Genomic DNA, 22,537 nt, shown 5'->3' on the forward strand with positions numbered 1-22,537 from the left:
AACCCACGTGTCTCTCCCCCCACCAACCCACGTGTCTCTCCCCAACAACCCACGTGTCTCTCCCCCCACCAACCCACGTGTCTCACCCCACCAACCCACGTGTCTCACCCCACCTACCCACGTGTCTCTCCCCACACCTACCCACGTGTCTCTCCACCCACCAACCCACGTGTCTCTCCCCCCACCAACCCACGTGTCTCACCACAACCCACGTGTGTCTCTCCCCACCAACCCACGTGTGTCACCCCAACAACCCACGTGTCTCTCCCCCCACCTACCCACGTGTCTCCCCCCACCAACCCACGTGTCTCTCCCCCCACCTACCCACGTGTCTCTCCCCCCACCAACCCACGTGTCTCACCCCAACAACCCACGTGTCTCCCCCCACCTACCCACGTGTCTCACCCCAACAACCCACGTGTCTCACCCCAACAACCCACGTGTCTCACCCCACCAACCCACGTGTCTCTCCCCCCACAAACCCACGTGTCTCTCCCCCCACCTACCCACGTGTCTCTCCCCCCACCTACCCACGTGTCTCCCCCCACCAACCCACGTGTCTCTCCCCCCACCTACCCACGTGTCTCACCCCAACAACCCACGTGTCTCACCCCACCAACCCACGTGTCTCTCCCCAACAACCCACGTGTCTCTCCCCACCAACCCACGTGTCTCTCACCCCACCAACCCACGTGTCTCACCACAACCCACGTGTCTCACCCCACCAACCCACGTGTCTCACCCCAACAACCCACGTGTCTCACCCCACCTACCCACGTGTCTCACCCCAACAACCCACGTGTCTCACCCCAACAACCCACGTGTCTCACCCCACCAACCCACGTGTCTCTCCCCCCACCAACCCACGTGTCTCACCACAACCCACGTGTCTCACCCCAACAAACCACGTGTCTCACCCCAACAAACCACGTGTCTCACCCCAACAACCCACGTGTCTCACCCCAACAACCCACGTGTCTCACCCCAACAACCCACGTGTCTCCCCCCACCAACCCACATGTCTCCCCCCACCATCCCACGTGTCTCTCCCCCCACCAACCCACGTGTCTCTCCCCACCAACCCACGTGTCTCTCCCCACACCTACCCACGTGTCTCTCCACCCAACAACCCACGTGTCTCACCCCACCTACCCACGTGTCTCACCCCAACAACCCACGTGTCTCACCCCACCTACCCACAGTGTCTCTCCCCACCTACCCACGTGTCTCTCCACCCAACAACCCACGTGTCTCTCCCCCCAACAACCCACGTGTCTCTCCCCACCTACCCACGTGTCTCACCCCAACAACCCACGTGTCTCACCCCACCTACCCACAGTGTCTCTCCCCACCAACCCACGTGTCTCTCCCCCCACCAACCCACGTGTCTCACCCCACCAACCCACGTGTCTCACCCCACCAACCCACGTGTCTCTCCCCCCACCAACCCACGTGTCTCACCCCACCAACCCACGTGTCTCACCCCACCAACCCACGTGTCTCTCCCCCCACCAACCCACGTGTCTCACCCCAACAACCCACGTGTCTCACCCCAACAACCCACGTGTCTCTCGCCCCACCAACCCACGTGTCTCACCCCACCAACCCACGTGTCTCACCCCACCAACCCACGTGTCTCTCCCCCCACCAACCCACGTGTCTCTCCCCCCACCAACCCCACGTGTCTCTCCACCCACCTACCCACGTGTCTCACCCCACCAACCCACGTGTCTCTCCCCACACCAACCCACGTGTCTCACCACAACCCACGTGTGTCTCTCCCCACCAACCCACGTCTCTCTCCCCCACCAACCCACGTGTCTCACCCCACCTACCCACAGTGTCTCTCCCCACCAACCCACGTGTCTCACCCCAACAACCCACGTGTCTCTCCCCCCAACAACCCACGTGTCTCTCCCCACCAACCCACGTCTCTCTCCCCCACCAACCCACGTGTCTCACCCCAACAACCCACGTGTCTCCCCCCACCAACCCACGTGTCTCACCCCAACAACCTACGTGTCTCTCCCCACCTACCCACGTGTCTCACCCCAACAACCCACGTGTCTCACCCCACCAACCCACGTGTCTCACCCCAACAACCCACGTGTCTCACCCCAACAACCCACGTGTCACCCCCACCAACCCACGTGTCTCTCCCCACCTACCCACGTGTCTCACCCCAACAACCCACGTGTCTCACCCCAACAACCCACGTGTCTCACCCCAACCCACGTGTCTCACCCCAACAACCCACGTGTCTCACCCCAACAACCCACGTGTCTCCCCCACCAACCCACGTGTCTCACCCCAACAACCCACGTGTCTCACCACAACAACCCACGTGTCTCACCCCAACAACCCACGTGTCTCCCCCCACCAACCCACGTGTCTCTCCCCACCTACCCACGTGTCTCACCCCAACAACCCACGTGTCTCACCCCAACAATCCACGTGGCTAACCCCAACAACCCACGTGTCTCACCACAACAACCCACGTGTCTCTCCCCCCACCAACCCACGTGTATCTCCCCACACCAACCCACGTGTCTCACCCCAACAACCCACGTGTCTCTCCCCCCACCAACCCACGTGTCTCTCCCCACCTACCCACGTGTCTCACCCCAACAACCCACGTGTCTCTCCCCACCAACCCACGTGTCTCACCCCACCAACCCACGTGTCTCACCACAACCCACGTGTCTCACCCCACCAACCCACGTGTCTCACCCCAACAACCCACGTGTCTCTCCCCACCAACCCACGTCTCTCTCCCCCACCAACCCACGTGTCTCACCCCAACAACCCACGTTTCTCTCCCCACCAACCTACGTCTCTCTCCCCCACCAACCCACGTGTCTCACCCCAACAACCCACGTGTCCCTCCCCACCAACCCACGTGTCTCACCCCAACAACCCACGTGTCTCACCCCAACAACCCACGTGTCTCACCCTAACCCACGTGTCTCACCCCAACAACCCACGTGTCTCCCCCCACCAACCCACATGTCTCCCCCCACCAACCCACGTGTCTCTCCCCCCACCAACCCACGTGTCTCTCCCCACCAACCCACGTGTCTCTCACCCTAACCCACGTCTCTCCCCCCACCTACCCACGTGTCTCACCCCCCCCACCAACCCACGTGTCTCTCCCCACCTACCCACGTGTCTCACCCCCCCCCACCAACCCACGTGACTCACCCCAACAACCCACGTGTCTCTCCCCACCTACCCACGTCTCTCCCCCCACCAACCCACGTGTCTCTCCCCCCACCAACCCACGTGTCTCTCCCCCCACCTACCCACGTGTCTCTCCCCACCAACCCACGTGTCTCTCCCCCCACCAACCCACGTGTCTCTCCCCACCAACCCACGTGTCTCACCACAACAACCCACGTGTCTCACCCCAACAACCCATGTGTCTCACCCCAACAACCCACGTGTCTCACCCCAACAACCCACGTGTCTCTCCCCCCACCAACCCACGTGTCTCTCCCCACCAACCCACGTGTCTCTCCCCCCACCAACCCACGTGTCTCTCCCCACCAACCCACGTGTCTCACCCCAACAACCCACGTGTCTCACCCCAACAACCCACGTGTCTCACCCCAACAACCCACGTGTCTCTCCCCCCACCAACCCACGTGTCTCACCCCAACAACCCACGTGTCTCTCCCCCCACCTACCCACGTGTCTCTCCCCACCAACCCACGTGTCTCTCCCCCCACCAACCCACGTGTCTCTCCCCACCAACCCACGTGTCTCACCCCAACAACCCACGTGTCTCACCCCAACAACCCACGTGTCTCACCCCAACAACCCACGTGTCTCTCCCCCCACCAACCCACGTGTCTCACCCCAACAACCCACGTGTCTCTCCCCCCACCAACCCACGTGTCTCTCCCCCCACCAACCCACGTGTCTCTCCCCCCACCAACCCACGTGTCTCTCACCCTAACCCACGTGTCTCTCCCCCCACCAACCCACGTGTCTCTCCCCCCACCAACCCACGTGTCTCTCCCCCCACCAACCCACGTGTCTCTCCCCCCACCAACCCACGTGTCTCTCCCCCCACCAACCCACGTGTCTCACCCCAACCCAGGTGTCTCTCCCCCCACCAACCCACGTGTCTCTCCCCCCACCAACCCACGTGTCTCTCCCCCCACCAACCCACGTGTCTCTCACCCTAACCCACGTGTCTCTCCCCCCACCAACCCACGTGTCTCTCCCCCCACCAACCCACGTGTCTCTCCCCCCACCAACCCACGTGTCTCTCCCCCCACCAACCCACGTGTCTCACCCCAACCCACGTGTCTCTCCCCCCACCAACCCACGTGTCTCTCCCCCCACCTACCCACGTGTCTCTCCCCACCAACCCACGTGTCTCTCCCCCCACCAACCCACGTGTCTCTCCCCACCAACCCACGTGTCTCACCACAACAACCCACGTGTCTCACCCCAACAACCCACGTGTCTCACCCCAACAACCCACGTGTCTCACCCCAACAACCCACGTGTCTCTCCCCCCACCAACCCACGTGTCTCTCACCCTAACCCACGTGTCTCTCACCCTAACCCACGTGTCTCTCCCCCCACCAACCCACGTGTCTCTCCCCCCACCAACCCACGTGTCTCTCCCCCCACCAACCCACGTGTCTCTCCCCCCACCAACCCACGTGTCTCACCCCAACCCACGTGTCTCTCCCCCCACCAACCCACGTGTCTCTCACCCTAACCCACGTGTCTCTCCCCCCACCAACCCACGTGTCTCTCCACCCACCAACCCACGTCTCTCTCCCCCCACCAACCCACGTGTCTCTCCCCCCACCAACCCACGTGTCTCCCTCCACCAACCCACGTGTCTCTCCCCCCACCAACCCACGTGTCTCTCACCCTAACCCACGTGTCTCTCACCTTAACCCACGTGTCTCTCCCCCCACCAACCCACGTGTCTCTCCCCCCACCAACCCACGTGTCTCTCCCCCCACCAACCCACGTGTCTCTCCCCACCTACCCACGTGTCTCACCCTAACCCACGTGTCTCACCCCAACAACCCACGTGTCTCTCACCCTAACCCACGTGTCTCTCCCCCCACCAACCCACGTGTCTCTCCCCCCACCAACCCACGTGTCTCTCCCCCCACCTACCCACGTGTCTCTCCCCACCAACCCACGTGTCTCTCCCCCCACCAACCCACGTGTCTCTCCCCCCACCTACCCATGTGTCTCTCCACCCACCAACCCACGTGTCTCTCCCCACCTACCCACGTGTCTCACCCCCCCCCACCAACCCACGTGACTCACCCCAACAACCCACGTGTCTCTCCCCACCTACCCACGTCTCTCCCCCCACCAACCCACGTGTCTCTCCCCCCACCAACCCACGTGTCTCTCCCCCCACCTACCCACGTGTCTCTCCCCACCAACCCACGTGTCTCTCCCCCCACCAACCCACGTGTCTCTCCCCCCACCAACCCACGTGTCTCTCCCCCCACCAACCCACGTGTCTCACCCCAACCCACGTGTCTCTCCCCCCACCAACCCACGTGTCTCTCCCCCCACCAACCCAAGTGTCTCTCCCCCCACCAACCCACGTGTCTCTCACCCTAACCCACGTGTCTCTCCCCCCACCAACCCACGTGTCTCTCCCCCCACCAACCCACGTGTCTCTCCCCCCACCAACCCACGTGTCTCTCCCCCCACCAACCCACGTGTCTCACCCCAACCCACGTGTCTCTCCCCCCACCAACCCACGTGTCTCTCCCCCCACCTACCCACGTGTCTCTCCCCACCAACCCACGTGTCTCTCCCCCCACCAACCCACGTGTCTCTCCCCACCAACCCACGTGTCTCACCACAACAACCCACGTGTCTCACCCCAACAACCCACGTGTCTCACCCCAACAACCCACGTGTCTCACCCCAACAACCCACGTGTCTCTCCCCCCACCAACCCACGTGTCTCTCACCCTAACCCACGTGTCTCTCCCCCCACCAACCCACGTGTCTCTCCCCCCACCAACCCACGTGTCTCTCCCCCCACCAACCCACGTGTCTCTCCCCCCACCAACCCACGTGTCTCACCCCAACCCACGTGTCTCTCCCCCCACCAACCCACGTGTCTCTCACCCTAACCCACGTGTCTCTCCCCCCACCAACCCACGTGTCTCTCCACCCACCAACCCACGTCTCTCTCCCCCCACCAACCCACGTGTCTCTCCCCCCACCAACCCACGTGTCTCCCTCCACCAACCCACGTGTCTCTCCCCCCACCAACCCACGTGTCTCTCACCCTAACCCACGTGTCTCTCACCTTAACCCACGTGTCTCTCCCCCCACCAACCCACGTGTCTCTCCCCCCACCAACCCACGTGTCTCTCCCCCCACCAACCCACGTGTCTCTCCCCACCTACCCACGTGTCTCACCCTAACCCACGTGTCTCACCCCAACAACCCACGTGTCTCTCCCCACCAACCCACGTGTCTCTCACCCTAACCCACGTGTCTCTCCCCCCACCTACCCACGTGTCTCACCCCCCCCACCAACCCACGTGTCTCTCCCCACCTACCCACGTCTCTCCCCCCACCAACCCACGTGTCTCTCCCCCCACCAACCCACGTGTCTCTCCCCACCTACCCACGTGTCTCACCCCCCCCCACCAACCCACGTGACTCACCCCAACAACCCACGTGTCTCTCCCCACCTACCCACGTCTCTCCCCCCACCAACCCACGTGTCTCTCCCCCCACCAACCCACGTGTCTCTCCCCCCACCTACCCACGTGTCTCTCCCCACCAACCCACGTGTCTCTCCCCCCACCAACCCACGTGTCTCTCCCCACCAACCCACGTGTCTCACCCCAACAACCCACGTGTCTCACCCCAACAACCCACGTGTCTCTCCCCCCACCAACCCACGTGTCTCTCCCCCCACCAACCCACGTGTCTCTCCCCCCACCAACCCACGTGTCTCTCCCTCCACCAACCCACGTGTCTCTCCCCCCACCAACCCACGTGTCTCACCCTAACCCACGTGTCTCTCCCCCCACCTACCCACGTGTCTCTCCCCACCAACCCACGTGTCTCTCCCCCCACCAACCCACGTGTCTCTCCCCACCAACCCACGTGTCTCACCCCAACAACCCACGTGTCTCACCCCAACAACCCACGTGTCTCTCCCCCCACCAACCCACGTGTCTCTCCCCCCACCAACCCACGTGTCTCTCCCCCCACCAACCCACGTGTCTCTCACCCTAACCCACGTGTCTCTCCCCCCACCAACCCACGTGTCTCTCCCCCCACCAACCCACGTGTCTCTCCCCCCACCAACCCACGTGTCTCTCCCCCCACCAACCCACGTGTCTCTCCACCCACCAACCCACTTGTCTCTCCACCCACCAACCCACTTGTCTCTCCACCCACCAACCCACGTGTCTCTCCCCCACCAACCCACGTGTCTCTCCCCAACCCACGTGTCTCTCCACCCACCAACTCACTTGTCTCTCCACCCACCAACCCACTTGTCTCTCCACCCACCAACCCACGTGTCTCTCCCCCCACCAACCCACGTGTCTCTCCCCAACCCACGTGTCTCTCCACCCACCAACCCACGTGTCTCTCCACCCACCAACCCACGTGTCTCACCACAACAACCCACGTGTCTCACCCCACAGTGTCTCTCTCCCGACCAACCCACGTGTCTCTCCCCCCAACAACCCACGTGTCTCACCCCAACAACCCACGTGTCTCACCCCAACAACCCACGTGTCTCTCCCCAACCCAGTGTCTCACCCCAACAACCCACGTGTCTCACCCCACCTACCCACGTGTCTCTCCCCAACCCACGTGTCTCTCACCCTAACCCACGTGTCTCTCCCCCCACCAACCCACGTGTCTCTCCCCCCACCAACCCACGTGTCTCCCTCCACCAACCCACGTGTCTCTCCCCCCACCAACCCACGTCTCTCACCCCACCAACCCACGTGTCTCACCCCAACAACCCACGTGTCTCACCCCACCAACCCACGTGTCTCACCCCAACAACCCATGTGTCTCTCCCCCCACCAACCCACGTGTCTCTCCCCAACCCACGTGTCTCTCCCTCCACCAACCCACGTGTCTCTCCCCCCACCAACCCACGTGTCTCTCCCCCCCCCACCACCACCCCCACCCACCTCATCTCCTGGCTCTGCGCCTCGTCGTGGCTGACATCCTCCTCCACGCTGTAGTCCAGGATGGAGCCGACCCCGTGCCGGGCGTGGGCACTCACCGTGGGCCGGATGGCGAGCCGGTCCTCGCCACCCACGAACTGGCCGTACACCGTGGCCTTCATGAGGCCAGCGAAGAGGCGGGCCCCCAGCAAGCGCTCGGCCCAGCGCAGGATCTGGGGGCCACGGGCGGAGGACAGCGGAGGACAGCGGAGGACAGCGGAGGACAGCGGAGGACAGCGGAGGTCACCGGAGGACAGCGGAGGACAGCGGAGGACAGCGGAGGACAGCGGAGGACAGCGGAGGTCAGCGGAGGACAGCGGAGGACAGCGGAGGTCAGCGGAGGACAGCGGAGGACAGCGGAGGACAGCGGAGGACAGCGGAGGTCATCGGAGGACATCGGAGGTCATCGGAGGACAGCGGAGGACAGCGGAGGACAGCGGAGGACAGCGGAGGACAGCGGAGGACAGCGGAGGGCAGCGGAGGGCAGCGGAGGACAGCGGAGGGCAGCGGAGGACAGCGGAGGACAGCGGAGGGCAGCGGAGGACAGCGGAGGACAGCGGAGGACACCGCCCACGGTGTCACCAACACGCACGCCGGAGCAGCCGCGGCCGGCAGCGTCAGCAGCGTCAGCACCGCTCAGTCAGTCAGTCAGTCACTTGGTCAGTCACTTAGTCAGTCAGTCACTTAGTCAGTCAGTCAGAAAGTCAGTCAGTCACTCAGAAAGTCAGTCAGTCAGTCAGTTACTCACTCAGTCACTCACTCAGTCACTCACTCAGTCACTCACTCAGTCACTCACTCAGTCACTCAGTTACTCACTCAGTTACTCACTCAGTTACTCACTCAGTTACTCACTCAGTTACTCACTCAGTTACTCACTCAGTCACTCAGTCACTCAGTCAGTCACTCGCCTTCCCACCCACCCACTCACCTACCCACCCACCCCACCCACCCACCCACCCACCTCCTTGTTGTGGTCCACCAGCAGGTCGACACAGCAGAGGCTGTAGACGACCAGCGCCCTCAGCAGCTGCCCGCTGCTCTTGCTGCGGTAGGCAACAACGGTGTCCACAAAGTCCGGCAGCGGCACCAGCCCGGCAGTGGTGGTGGTGGTGGTGGGGGGAAGGTCCCCGGCTGTGGTGGTGGTGGTGGGGGGAAGGTCCCCGGCGGTGGTGGTGGTGGGGGGGGCCCGGGAGGTGGGGGCCGAGCGGCGGGGGGGGCGGGAGGCCGTGAGCCCCACGCGGCGGAGGGCACGGCCCAGTGAGCCGCGGAGGAGAGACATGGGGAGGACCTGAGGTGGGGGGAAGGGTGGGGGGAGAAGGGTGGGGGGAGAAGGGTGGGGGGGGGGGGAGGCCTGAGGTGGGGAGAAGGGTGGGGGGAGGGGGTGAGAGGGTGGGGGGGTGTGAGCGGGTGGGTGAGCGGTTGAGTGGTTGGGTGAGTGGGTGGTTGAGTGGGTGGGTGAGTGGGTGAGTGAGTGAGTGGGTGAACAAGTGGTTGGGTGAGTGAGTGGTTGAGTGGGTGGGTGAGTGGTTGGGTGAGTGGTTGAGTGGTTGGGTGAGTGTGTGAGTGAGTGGGTGAGTGAGTGGGTGAGTGGGTGGGTGAGTGGGTGAACAAGTCGTTGGGTGAGTGGGTGGGTGAGTTGGTGAGTGGGTGAACAAGTGGGTGGGTGAGTGGCTGAGTGGCTGAGTGGGTGGCTGAGTGGTTGGATGAGTGGCCGAGTGAGTGGGTGGGTGAGTGGGTGGGTGAGTGGCCGAGTGGTTGGGTGAGTGGCCGAGTGAGTGGGTGGGTGAGTGGGTGGGTGAGTGGCCGAGTGGTTGAGTGAGTGAGTGGGTGGGTGGATGGGTCTGTGACAGTGACGTGCGGCGAGGTCAATGGCTGGGGGGAGGCACTGGCTCGTGTCAGAGCCAGATTCACACACTGAGGGGGGGCGTGGCCTCACAGAGGGGGGCGTGTCCTCGCTGGGGGGGGGGGGGCGTGTCTTCACCGAGGTCGTGCTCTCACTGAGGGGGGCGTGTCCTCGCTGTGGGGCGTGTCCTCATTGAGGGGGCGTGTCATCACTGAGGGGGGCGTGTCCTCGCTGAGGGGGGCGTGTCCTCACTGAGGGGGGGGCGTGTTAGACACGTCCCCCCCTCGGTGAGGCAGACGTGACGGCTGCCTCCCCTGGGTGCTCTTTCACTGCAGTTTCACGACGAGACGAGCGAGCCTCAATATCTTTATACACAATACGTGCAAAATAAGTTACCCGGAGTACGGAAGGCGAGGACATGAAGTCAAGGGGTCTACGAACATCACATTGGCGACACGCAGAGAGAGATAGCAACAGGCACATCCAGTTACTTGAGGGGAGGCTGAGCTCATCGCTGCCTCACACCTCTCGTCTCTCCCTGCGGGCTATTTGCAGAGGAGCTCCGCAAAAATTTTGGCGATTTTGACTATGAAAAAAAATATATTTTTTTTTGAAAAAACTTTTTTTTTTAAACACGCTTTTACATGAAATGCACGAGCAAGTTACACGTGCAATGTACTTGGTAGTAATGGAAGAAGTCCACGACCTCCTGGGAGTGGGGGGCCCGAAGCTTCCCACAACGCGAGTCGAGCGTGGGACAATGAGACCCCAGCCGAAACGTCACGTGTAAAAATTAAGGTTTTGATTTAAATCTTTCGTGACTGCAGGGATTCATATTCGTGGTTCTTTCGGTAAAGTCACCACCACGTAGATAGGGAAATAATGAAATAATAAAATAATAAAAATATAAAACAATAAAATTATAAAAAAATAAAACAATAAAATTATTATTCTCGGTTCTTTGGGTAAAGTCACCACCACGTAGAAGGGAAATAATAAAATAATAAAAATATAAAACAATAAAATTATTATTCTTGGTTCTTTCGGTAAAGTCACCACCACGTAAATAGGGAAATAATAAAATAATAAAGATATAAACCAATAAAATTATAAAAAATAAAACAATAAAATTATCATTCTTGGTTCTTTGGGTAAAGTCACCACCACGTAGATAGGGAAACAATAAAATAATAAAAATATAAAACAATAAAATTATTATTCTTGGTTCTTTGGGTAAAGTCACCACCACGTAGAAGGGAAACAATAAAATAATAAAAATATAAAACAATAAAATTATTGTAAAACATTAAAATTATTATTCTTGGTTCTTTCGGTAAAGTCACCACCACGTAGATAGGGAAACAATAAAATAATAAAAATATAAAACAATAAAATTAATAGTCTTGGATCTTTCGGTAAGGTCACCGCCATGTAGAAGGGAAACAATAAAATAATAAAAATATAAAACAATAAAATTATTATTCTTGGTTCTTTCGGTAAAGTCACCACCACGTAGAAGGGAAACAATAAAATAATAAAAATATAAAACAATAAAATTATAAAAAAATTAAACAATAAAATTATTATTCTTGGTTCTTTGGGTAAAGTCACCACCACGTAGAAGGGAAATAATAAAATAATAACAATATAAAACAATAAAATTATTATTCTTCGTTCTTTCGGTAAAGTCACCACCACGTAGAAGGGAAACAATAAAATAATAAAAATATAAAACAATAAAATTATAAAAAAAATTAACAATAAAATTATTATTCTCGGTTCTTTGGGTAAAGTCACCACCACGTAGAAGGGAAATAATAAAATAATAAAATATAAAACAATAAAATTATTATTCTTGGTTCTTTCGGTAAAGTCACCACCACGTAGATAGGGAAATAATAAAATAATAAAGATATAAACCAATAAAATTATAAAAAATAAAACAATAAAATTATTATTCTTGGTTCTTTGGGTAAAGTCACCACCACGTAGATAGGGAAACAATAAAATAATAAAAATATAAAACAATAAAATTATTATTCTTGGTTCTTTGGGTAAAGTCACCACCACGTAGAAGGGAAACAATAAAATAATAAAAATATAAAACAATAAAATTATTGTAAAACATTAAAATTATTATTCTTGGTTCTTTCGGTAAAGTCACCACCACGTAGATAGGGAAACAATAAAATAATAAAAATATAAAACAATAAAATTATTATTCTTGGTTCTTTCGGTAAAGTCACCACCACGTTAGAAGGGAAACAATAAAATAATTAAAAATATAAAATAATAAAATTATTATTCTTGGTTCTATCGGTCAAGTCACCATGTAGAAGGGTAACAATAAAATAATACAAATATATTTTTATATTATTATTAAAATAATAAAAATGTATTTTATTAAAATAATAAAAATGTATTTTATTAAAATAATAAAAATGTATTTTATTAAAATTATAAAAATGTATTTTATTAAAATAATAAAAATGTATTTTATTAAAATAATAAAAATGTATTTTATTAAAATAATAAAAATGTATTTTATTAAAATAATTAAAATGTATTTTATTAAAATAATTAAAATGTATTTCATTAAAATAATAAAAATATATTTCATTAAAATAATAAAAATATATTTCATTAAAATAATAAAAATGTATTTTATTAAAATAATTAAAATGTATTTTATTAAAATAATTAAAATGTATTTTATTAAAATAATTAAAATGTATTTTATTAAAATAATAAAAATGTATTTTAATAAAATAATAAAAATGTATTTTATTAAAATAATAAAAAAAATATTAAAATTATTAAAAAATATTTTATTGAAATAATAAAAATATATTTTATTTAAATAATAAATTTTAAATAATAAATAAAAAAATCACCTTTACAATAATTAAAAACATTTTATTAAAATAATAAAAATATATTAAAAATATATATTTTTATTATTTCATTAAAAAATCATAAAAAAATATATATTTTTTTATAATTTCATTGAACCAAGAATTACGTGTGATAATAGTTGCGTTTGTGTTGTTACAGCCCGTGGGGGATCTGTGCGGCTGTGATAATTCCCACCACGTGAAGAAGCAGTCCGGTCGAACTGCTATATCGTCTGTGGTGGCCAGCGAGCTTCTGAATAAGCAGCTTCACAGCAGCAGCAACAGCAGCAGCAGTCCGTCGGGCTTGGCTTTGACGTCCACTGGGTAACAGAACAACAACAACAAAAAAATAGCAGCTCGAACAAAATAACCGAAGCTTCCGCGTAGCGTTTGCGCGAGCCCATTAAAGGATACCTCGGCACGTGCGAGAGTGAGCGAGTGAGTGAGGAGCCAGCCCTTCTGCTGCCTTACACCCGCTCACAATAAGCACAATGCACAGCAGGTAGGGAAACTTGTTCGCTCTGTTCCAATGGGTAGGGGGGGGGGGGGGAGCTTCTCTCTATGCACGCAAGCGACAGCAGCGAGAGCCGGGCAGACAAAGATCACCACCACCACCACCACACCCCCACCCGGTACAGCCTTGGCAGACGCTTGGGACAGGTTTCTGTCGGTGGCGAGTCCGCTGGATTGTCAATGAAGGCTACCGGCACTGTGGCTACACACACACACAGAGAGAGAGTGAGGGTGGGTGGGTGGGTGGCCAGCACCACCACCACCACCACCACGCCCGGCCGCCTTTGTCTCCCCCGAGTGGCGATGTTTACACCGCTACACCACCAACAACAACAACAACAGACAGACAGAGCGAGTTAAATAAAAGCGTGTAGTAAAAAAAAATATTGGAATCGTACAGAAATGACATTTATAACACAGATCGGTGGGAAAAAATATTAATATTTATTTTATTTGATTATTATTTATTTTTTACTTTTCGCAACAGCTGTTTTCATTGTAGGATGACAGGTGACCCTCTGCCCCCCCTTGACCCCACGTCCCTGGTTGGTGAGTGGGTGAGTGGGTGGGTGAGTGGGTGGGTGAGTGGGTGGGTGAGTGGGTGGGTGGGTTGGTGAGTGAAGAATTGGATGGGTGAGTGGATGGGTTGGTGGGTTGGTGAGTGGGAGAGTGGATGGGTGAGTGGATGAGTGAGCGGATGGGTGAACAAGTGGTTGGGTGAGTGGGTGAGTGGATGGGTGGGTGAGTGGGTGGGTGGATGGGTGGGTGAGTGGGTGGGTGGGTGTGTGGGTGGGTTGGTGAGTGAACAATTGGTTGGGTGAGTGGATGGGTGAGTGGATGGGTGAGTGGATGGGTTGGTGGATGGGTTGGTGAGTGGGCGAGTGGATGGGTGAGTGGATGAGTGAGTGGATGGGTGAACAATTGGTTGGGTGAGTGGGCGAGTGGATGGGTGGGTGAGTGGATGGGTGGGTGAGTGGGTGAGTGGGCGAGTGGATGAGTGGGCGAGTGGATGAGTGAGTGGATGGGTGAACAAGTGGTTGGGTGAGTGGGTGAGTGGATGGGTGGGTGAGTGGGCGAGTGGATGAGTGGGTGAGTGGGTGAGTGGGCGAGCGGGTGGGTGGGTGAGTGGGTGAGTGGGTGAGTGGGCGAGTGGATGAGTGAGTGTATGGGTGAACAAGTGGTTGGGTGAGTGGATGGGTGGGTGAGTGAGTGGATGGGTAGGTGAGTGGGTGAATGGGTGGGTAAGTTGGACGAGTGGTTGGTGAGTGGGTGAATGGATGGGTGGGTGAGTGAGTGAGTGGATGGGTAGGTGAGTGGGTGAATGGGTGGGTAAGTTGGACGAGTGGTTGGTGAGTGGGTGAATGGATGGGTGGGTGAGTGGGCGAGTGGATGAGTGAGTGTATGGGTGAACAAGTGGTTGGGTGAGTGGGTGAGTGGACGGGTGGGTGAGTGAGTGGATGGGTAGGTGAGTGGGTGAATGGGTGGGTAAGTTGGACGAGTGGTTGGTGAGTGGGTGAATGGATGGGTGAGTGAGTGAGTGGATGGGTAGGTGAGTGGGTGAATGGGTGGGTAAGTTGGACGAGTGGTTGGTGAGTGGGTGAGTGGATGGGTGGGTGAGTGAGTGGATGGGTGGGTAAGTTGGACGAGTGGTTGGTGAGTGGGTGAGTGGATGGGTGGGTGAGTGGGTGAGTGGATGAGTGAGTGTATGGGTGAACAAGTGGTTGGGTGAGTGGATGGGTGGGTGAGTGGATGGGTAGGTGAGTGGGTGAATGGGTGGGTAAGTTGGACGAGTGGTTGGTGAGTGGGTGAATAGATGGGTGGGTGAGTGAGTGAGTGGATGGGTAGGTGAGTGGGTGAATGGGTGGGTAAGTTGGACGAGTGGTTGGTGAGTGGGTGAATGGATGGGTGGGTGAGTGGGCGAGTGGATGAGTGAGTGTATGGGTGAACAAGTGGTTGGGTGAGTGGGTGAGTGGACGGGTGGGTGAGTGAGTGGATGGGTAGGTGAGTGGGTGAATGGGTGGGTAAGTTGGACGAGTGGTTGGTGAGTGGGTGAATGGATGGGTGAGTGAGTGAGTGGATGGGTAGGTGAGTGGGTGAATGGGTGGGTAAGTTGGACGAGTGGTTGGTGAGTGGGTGAGTGGATGGGTGGGTGAGTGAGTGGATGGGTGGGTAAGTTGGACGAGTGGTTGGTGAGTGGGTGAGTGGATGGGTGGGTGAGTGGGTGAGTGGATGAGTGAGTGGATGGGTGAACAAGTGGTTGGGTGAGTGGGTGAGTGGATGGGTGGGTGAGTGGATGGGTAGGTGAGTGGGTGAATGGGTAGGTGAGTGGGTGAATGGGTGGGTGGGTGAGTGAGTGAGTGGATGGGTAGGTGGGTAGTGAGTGGGTGGGTGGCCGAGTGGTTGGGTAAGGTGGACGAGTGAGTGAGTGAAGTGGGTGAGTAGGTGGGTGGGACAGATAGAGAGGGGGCGAGTGGGTGGGCAGGAAAATGAGTGGGTGGGCGAGTGAATGAGGGTTGGGCGAGTGGGTGGGCGAGGTGTATGGGAGAGAGACAGAGAGAGGGGGTGGGTGGATGGGAGAGAGAGAGGGTGGGTGGGCGAGTGGATGGGTGGGTGGGCGAGTGGATGGGTTGGTGGGTGGGCGAGTGGATGGGCGAGTGGATGGGCGGGTGGGCGAGTGGATGGGTGGGTGGGCGAGTGGATGGGTGGGTGGGTGGGCGAGTGGATGGGTGGGTGGGTGGGCGAGTGGATGGGTGGGTGGGTGGGCGAGTGGATGGGTGGGTGGGTGGGCGAGTGGATGGGTGGGTGGGTGGGCGAGTGGATGGGTGGGCGAGTGGATAGGTGGGTGGGTGGGCGAGTGGATGGGTGGGTCGGCGAGTGGATGGGTGGGTGGGTGGGCGAGTGGATGGGTGGGTGGGTGGGCGAGTGGATGGGTGGGTGGGTGGGCGAGTGGATGGGTGGGTGGGTGGGCGAGTGGATGGGTGGGTGGGTGGGCGAGTGGATGGGTGGGTGGGTGGGCGAGTGGATGGGTGGGTGGGTGAATGAGTGGGTGGGTGAGTAGTGAAGATTCTCTGAACCGGTCCTGGGCCTCCCCTAGGTCGACTCAGTCTCAACTGAGTACCTGGTGTAGCGGTGTGTAGTAAACATCGCCACTGGGGAGACAAAGGCGGCTGGGCGTGGTGCTGGCCACCCACCCCCTCGTGTGCCACAGTGCTGCTATTCGCTACTGACATCCACACACTCACCACACTTGCTCACCACACAAACTCACCACCCACACTCACTCACTCACCACTCAGACTCACCCTACTCAACCCACTCACTCACCACACACACCACCCATCACCACACACCACCCACTCACTCACCACCCACTCACCTCACTCACTCACCATCCACACTCACCACTCACCACACCCATTCACCATTAACACTCACCACTCACTCACTCACCACACTCACTCACAACCCACCACACTCACCCCACTCACCCACCACACTCACCTCACTCACCCACCACACTCACTCACCACTCACCACCCACACTCACCACCCACTGAGCACACCCACTCACCACACACAATCATAAAACTCACTCACTCACCACCCACCCACCTCACTCACTCACTTCACTCACTCACTTCACTCACTCACTTCACTCACTCACCACTCTCACTCACCACTCTCACTCACCACTCTCACTCACCACTCTCACTCACCACTCTCACTCACCACTCTCACTCACCACTCTCACTCACCACTCTCACTCACCACTCTCACTCACCACTCTCACTCACCACTCTCACTCACCACTCTCACTCACCACTCTCACTCACCACTCTCACTCACCACTCTCACTCACCACTCTCACTCACCTCACTCACCACACACTCACCACACACAGTCACCACCCACTCACCACACTCACTCACTCACAACCCACCACACTCACCTCACTCACCACCCACTCACCACACTCATACACCACACCCATTCACCACCCACCCACTCACCACCAACTCATACACCACACACACTCACCTCACTCACCACTCACCACCCACACCATCCACTGACCACACCCACTCACCACACTCACCACCCACAATCATAACACTCACTCACCACCCACCACCCACTCACCTCACCTCACTCACTCACCTCACTCACTCACCTCACTCACTCACCTCACTCACCACTCTCACTCACCACTCTCACTCACCACTCTCACTCACCACTCTCACTCACCACTCTCACTCACCACTCTCACCTCACTCACCACCCACTCACTCACCACACTCACCTCACTCACCTCACACACTCACCACCCACTCACTCACCACACCCACACACCACCCACCACCCACCACCTCACCTCACTCACACCACACTCACCACCCACACTCACCTCACTCACCACCCACACACCACACACTCACTCACCACCCACTCACTACCCACTCACTCACCACCCACTCACCAGACTCACTCTACACACTCACCACCCACACTCACTCCCCACCCACAATCATAACACTCATTCAACACTCGCTCACCACACACTCACCACTCAACACCATCCCCACTCACCTCACCACCACACTCACCACCCACACCACACACACCACCCACTCACCTCACTCACCACCCACACTCACCACCCACACTCACCACCCACACTCACCACCCACACTCACCACCCACACTCACCACACACACCACCCACAATCATAACACTCACCACTCTCACTCACCACTCTCACTCACTACTCTCACTCACCACTCTCACTCACCACTCTCACTCACCACTCTCACTCACCACTCTCACTCACCCTCACCTCACTCACCACCACTCACCACCCTCACTGACCACCTCACCTCACTCACCACCCACTCACCACTCTCACTCACCACTCTCACCTCACTCACCACCCACTCACTCACTCACTCACCACACTCACCTCACTCACCTCACACACTCACCACCCACTCACTCACCACACTCACTCACCACACCCACACACCACCCACCACCCACTCACTCACCTCACTCACACCACACTCACCACCCACACTCACCTCACTCACCACCCACACACACACACACTCACTCACCACCCACTCACCAGACTCACTCTACACACTCACCACCCACACTCACTCACCACCCACAATCATAACACTCACTCACCACTCGCTCACCTCACTCACTCACCACACACTCACCACACTCACACCATCCCCCACCACACCCACCACCCACACACCACACACCACCCACTCACTCACACTCACCTCACCCACCACCACCCACACTCCCCACACACTCGCCACCCACACTCCACCACACTCACCACACACACTCACCCACACACACTCACCACACCCGCTCACCACACTCACCACCCACAATCATAACACTCACTCACCACCACACCCACCACTCACTCACCTCACTCACACCTCACTCACTCACTAACTCACCTCACTCACTAACTCACCTCACTCACTAACTCACCTCACAATACTCACTCACTCACTCACTAACTCACCTCACTCACTAACTCACCTCACTCACTAACTCACCACTCTCACTCACCACTCTCACTCACCACACCCACCCACTCACTCACCTCACCACCCACTCACTCACCAACACACCACACACTCACCACTCACTCACCTCACCACACTCACCACCCACACACCACCCACTCACCTCACTCACTCACCACACTCACCACCTACACTCACCACCCACACTCACACCACCCACTCACTCACCTCACTCACCACCCACTCACACACACTCACCACACACTCACCACCCACACACTCACTCACCACACACACTCACCACCCACACACTCACTCACCACACACACTCACCACACACTCACCACTCACACACTCATTCACCACACACACTCACCACCCACACACTCACCACCCACACACTCACTCACCACACACACTCACCACCCACACTCACCACCCACACTCACCACCCACACTCACCACCCACACTCACCACCCACACTCACCACCCACACACTCACTCACCACACACACTCACTCACCACCAACTCGCTCACCACACACTCACCTCACACACTCACCACCCACTCATCACACTCACCACCCACTCACCACAACAGTGGCGGTGACGTCACCACGGCGCCCGTGCCAGGCTAGGTGCATGCACCTCGAGGCGACGCGAAAACGCGACGCGACACGACGGGCTGAGCTCGTATTGATTACGTACCTGGAGGGTGGAACAGTTCACAATGTCCTCGACGGCAGTCAACAAATTAAAGTTTAACGTTTTACGTAATAATTACTCGTACACGCAGTTGAAATACGATCGATTAGGAAATCGTGAGGCAACTTTCGCTTGGTCCGGCTCTGGCAACGACGGGGCCGACGTCAACGCTCCATCGCATATCGAACGCTTTAGTCAAATTATCGTTCATTAAAGTTTTATTTTTATTTATCGATTGATCACCACGAGAGGACCTCCTGCGCGATTTCCCGCCTTTAATGAGGCGAGCGAGCACGCGCACGGGGCGAGTTGGGTGACGTCACCGAAAGCTCCCCCCCCCTTTGCCCCGCCCCCTTCAGCCACTCTTGCCCCTCCCCCTTCAGAAGCCTCGCACCCGACTCTCGAGCCCCCCGCCCCATCCAGTCAGGAGGGTCAACGCCCCGCCCCCTCTCCTCGCCCTCTCTCCTCGCCCCGCCCCCTTCCTCGCCCCGCCCCCTTCCTCGCCCCGCCCTCCCCCACTTCGCCCCCGCCCCCCCTCCTAACCCACCTCCTCACCCCCCGCCGTCCTCGCCCCCCCCCCACCACATTGGCCCCCCCCCCCTCATCCTCGCCCCACCCTCCACCCAACTCCCCCCGCCCCCTTCACCACGCCCCCTCCCCATCCAATCAAACCGGTCCACCCCGCCCCACCCCGTCCAATCGCATTATAAGAAAGTGGCTCCTCCCATTACCGCCCAAATATCCCCGAGCCCTCATCGCCTTATAAGGAAATGGCACCTCCCATTTCCTCTCATTTGTGCACGCCCCCCCCCCCGTCTTCAACCTTATAAGGAAGTGACCCCACCTCTCACACCCCACCCTGCCAAAACTTACGTAAACAAAGCCCACCCCCACCGTGGGTTTACGCGGTGACGTCATCCGAGAGGTGTGAGCGACATCCGCGTCGCTCATTGGTCGAAAGTCTCCGCCGACGTCATGACGCGCGTGGTGTTGTCGGCGGCGGTTGGGGTGTGAGGTGAGGTCGCGCAAGCGATTGGTCCCGGTTGCGTCGTGACGTCATGACGCAGCCACCACCCATCCCCACCCCTCACTCACAACCCACGTGTCCTTCAGTTCGGGGAGCGGTGGCGCTGTGGTTGGGGAGATTGTACTTGCAGTCCATACTCACCAATAGACACACTCACCCACTCACTCACCACCCACTCACCACCCACTCACCACCCACATTGCCATTCACTCACTCACTCACCCATCCAGCCACTCACCCACTCACCCATCAAGCCATTCACTCACCCACACACTCACCACCCGCTCACCACGCTCACCACACTCACCACCCACACTAACCTTACTCACCACCCACTCACTCACCCATCCAGCCACTCCCCCACTCACTCACCACCCACTCACCACCCACTCACTCACCATCCACTCACTCACCACCCACTCACTCACCACCCACTCACTCACCACCCACACTCACCTTACTCACCACCCACTCACTCACCACCCACTCACTCACCACCCACACTCACTCACCACCCACACTCACCTTACTCACCACCCACTCACTCACCACCCACTCACTCACCACCCACTCACTCACCACCCACTCACTCACCTTACTCACCACCCACTCACCATCCACTCACTCACCCATCCAGCCACTCCCCCACTCACTCACCACCACTCACTCACCACACTGACCATCCACTCACCATACTTACCACACTCACCACACTCACTCACCACCTATACCACTCACCACCCACTCACCACACTCACTCACCACTCACTCACCACCCACTCACCACCCACTCACCACCCATACCACTCACTCACCACCCACACCACTCACCACCCATACCACTCACTCACCACCCACACCACTCACTCACCACCCACTCACCACACTCACTCACCACCCATACCACTCACCACATACTCACCACCCATACCACTCACTCACCACCCACTCAACACTCACTACTCACTCACCACCCACTCACTCAACACTCACCACTCACTCACCACACACTCACCACCCACTCACTCACCACACTCACTCACCACACACTCACCACCCACTCACTCAACACTCACCACCCACACTCACCACCCACACTCACCACTCACTCACCACCCACACTCACCACCCACACTCACCACACACTCACCACACACTCACCACAACAATGGCGGTGACGTCACAACGGTGCCCGTGCCAGGCTAGGTGCATGCACCTTGAAGCGAAACGCAACACGAGGGGACAGGCTGAGCTCGTATTGATTACGTACCTGGAGGGTCGAACAGTTCACAATGTCCTCGACGCCAGTAAACAAATTAAAGTTTTACGTAATGATTAAAATTACACGCCGTTGAAATACGATAAATTGGGAAATCCTGAGGCAACTTTCGCTTGCCGTGGTTCTGCCAACGAGGGGCAGACGTCAACGCTCCATCGCATCGAACGCTTTAGTTAATTATCGTTAATTAATGTTTTATTATTTTTATTTATCGATTGACACGATAACCCCGCGTTTTCCCGCCTTTAATGAGGCTAGCAGCACGCGCTCGTCGTTAGTTGGGTGACGTCACCGAAAACTCCCCCCCCCTTGCCCCTCCCCTTCCAACCCCCCTTGCCCCTCCCCCTTTAGCCCCCCCCCCCTCTCTATCCCCCCTCCCCATCCAATCAGGACGGACCACGCCTCCCCACCTTCCTCGCCCCGCCCCCCAACTCACCCCCGCCCCTCCAACTCGCCCACCCCCGCGTCGCTCATTGGTCGAAAGTCGCCGCCGACGTCATGACGCGTGTGTG

The 22,537-nt window shown here is 56.3% G+C and overlaps 1 protein-coding gene across 7 annotated transcripts in view; it reads right to left on the reverse strand.

The window, feature by feature from the left end:
• Positions 1–22,316, reverse strand: part of LOC142922591 (proline dehydrogenase 1, mitochondrial-like) — a 91,805-nt gene extending 69,489 nt beyond the window's left edge. For 5 of the 7 annotated variants that reach the window (XM_076063404.1, XM_076063402.1, XM_076063403.1 and 2 more), the window contains exons 1-4: positions 19,723–20,047; positions 13,144–13,267; positions 9,172–9,498; positions 8,175–8,383 (exon numbers count right to left, since the gene is read on the reverse strand). In XM_076063404.1, coding sequence (XP_075919519.1) covers positions 8,175–8,383; positions 9,172–9,489 — 527 coding nt within the window. In that variant the 5' untranslated portion in view covers positions 9,490–9,498; positions 13,144–13,267; positions 19,723–20,047. Of the gene's footprint in view, positions 1–8,174; positions 8,384–9,171; positions 9,499–13,143; positions 13,268–13,576; positions 13,663–19,722; positions 20,048–22,016 lie in introns of those variants that run through there. The other 2 variants (XM_076063400.1, XM_076063399.1) reach the window with 2 other exon arrangements.
• Positions 22,317–22,537: the final 221 nt, after the last annotated feature.

This window comes from Petromyzon marinus, unplaced genomic scaffold, assembly GCF_048934315.1.
Source record: "Petromyzon marinus isolate PM22_M1 ecotype Great Lakes invasive population unplaced genomic scaffold, UKy_Petmar_22M1.pri1.0 PM_Scaffold_112, whole genome shotgun sequence".
NCBI classification, from domain to species: domain Eukaryota; kingdom Metazoa; phylum Chordata; class Hyperoartia; order Petromyzontiformes; family Petromyzontidae; genus Petromyzon; species Petromyzon marinus.